This window comes from Austrofundulus limnaeus, unplaced genomic scaffold (assembly GCF_001266775.1).
Source record: "Austrofundulus limnaeus strain Quisiro unplaced genomic scaffold, Austrofundulus_limnaeus-1.0 Scaffold300, whole genome shotgun sequence".
In the NCBI taxonomy this organism is placed as follows: Eukaryota; Metazoa; Chordata; class Actinopteri; order Cyprinodontiformes; family Rivulidae; genus Austrofundulus; species Austrofundulus limnaeus.
The window spans coordinates 287,131-288,979 of NW_013952702.1; the positions used below are offsets into that span (position 1 = coordinate 287,131).

General features: G+C 41.7%; 1 protein-coding gene across 2 annotated transcripts in view; it reads left to right on the forward strand.

Annotated features, from left to right (window-relative positions):
* The first annotated feature begins 838 nt into the window (after positions 1–838).
* Positions 839–1,849, forward strand: part of scrn2 (secernin 2) — an 8,286-nt gene continuing 7,275 nt past the window's right edge. Inside the window, exons 1-2 of one of the 2 annotated variants that reach the window (XM_014021654.1) lie at positions 839–1,138; positions 1,639–1,801. In XM_014021654.1, coding sequence (XP_013877108.1) covers positions 1,640–1,801 — 162 coding nt within the window. In that variant the 5' untranslated portion in view covers positions 839–1,138; position 1,639. The remainder of the gene's footprint in view (positions 1,139–1,638; positions 1,802–1,849) is intronic. The other variant, XM_014021655.1, reaches the window with a different exon arrangement.

Here is a 1,849-nt window from a genome sequence, read left to right on the forward strand (position 1 = left end):
GAGACAAACAACCATTCACTCTCTCACTCACACTTTAGAGTTATCAGTTAACCTAACAGTCATGTTTTTGGTCTGTGGGAGGAAGCTGGAGTACCTGGAGAAAACCCACACATGCACGGAGAGAACATGCATTAAAAGTAAATTTCTGACATAAAATCTACTCAAGTATCAAAAGTAAAAGTACTGAGTAAAAACGAGCAGTTAAAATCTTCATAAATGACATTTAACTCTCCAAAAACTATATTTTCTAACAGCGTGCAGCTGTGATGGGTTGTGTACAAGCTAATAGTGTGTCAGAATGGTATATATTTATACTTCTCATCCAAACACAATTAAATTCACTCTATCAGGAGAGGATTTTTAAAGTAACAACTCAGAATAAAACAGGAGTAACAACTTTGTACTTTTTACCTTTTTAAAAATGTAGTGAGTAGAAAGTACAGATAATTGTGTAAAAATGTAATGAGTAAAAGTAAAAAGTACGCTGAAAAATAATTACTCAAGTAAAGTACAGATACCCAAAATTTCTACTTATGTACAGTAACAAAGTATTTGTACTTAGTTACTTTACAACTCTGTCTACAACATCTATGTTTATCTAATACGTCTAGATTCAGACGACTGTAAACATAACAGATAAAAGTGAGCTGATGATGTTAGCATTCTTCTTGTACATTATTATGCTAATATTCATTAAATATTATGTTTTAAACAGATTAATATATTTCAGATTATAAAACAATGACCACTGCAATGTTTTCATAATGTTTTAGCATTAAGCCAAAGCCTGAAATACTAAGTAAGTGCTTTACAAAATAAACTGGTACTGTTTCAACATTGAATATTGTTATGATTTTATTACTTAGGTGTTAATTATATTTTATGTTGTTTTTAATAAATACATATTATCTTCAGTGAGTTTTCCTGGACAGCTGGTTTGTTAGCCGTTAGCTGCAGACTCGTCATGAGGTTTCATCAGTCCGGACCGGGCTCTGACGGTGAGCTGTGTTGTTGTTTGCGGTCAGACAGACCAGACCTGTAAGTACAGACCTGTGGATTTCTGAGTCACGTGACTCGGCTCCTRCAACCTGCTGCTGCTGCCGGCCGGCTGCTCCCAGCTTTCAAACAATAACAGCAGGTAAATTTCACTTCAAGCATAGCTGTAGTTTAGACAGTCAGGTTTCACTTCCTCCTCCACCTCGTTTCTTCTTTTTTTTAAACGAGGGGGAGTGACGCCGAAGCTCCAGGGCCTTTACATCCCCGGGATAAAGTTAGGTCGCTCCCCGGCTCAGACAGCTTCTSTGCCGGTAGAGACCTGACTTATTCCCGGTGACAGATCTGAGAAAGCGAGGTGGGGGTCGGATTTGTGGAGCTTACAGTGCAGAGTTGCCACCTAATCCCGGTGTGACGGGGGTGGGCAGCCCGGTGCAGGAGCTGAGGGAGCTCTTCCTCCTGCCTCCTCTTCCTCCACACGTGCACATTATGGTCACRGGGGGAGGATGTCAAACTCTCAGACTTATGATTGCTCTCAGAGCAGCTTGTTTACTTCAGGTAGTGCTCATCTCAGCAGCTTTCAGCTCCTCGGAGCAGTCAGAGCTGTCACCTTGTTTTCTTCTTGTTGTTTATTGTTTACTGCAGGATGGCGGAGGCCCCCTCCTCCTGTGACTGTTTTGTGTCCCTGCCACCTGGTTCTCGTGACGACCAGGTGATTTTTGGGAAGAACTCAGACCGACCCCGGGATGAGGTGCAGGAGGTGGTCTACTGCCCAGCAGCGTCCCATCCTCCAGGCTCCACACTGGAGGTAAAGACCATCATCATCATCATCATCATCATCATCATCATCATCATC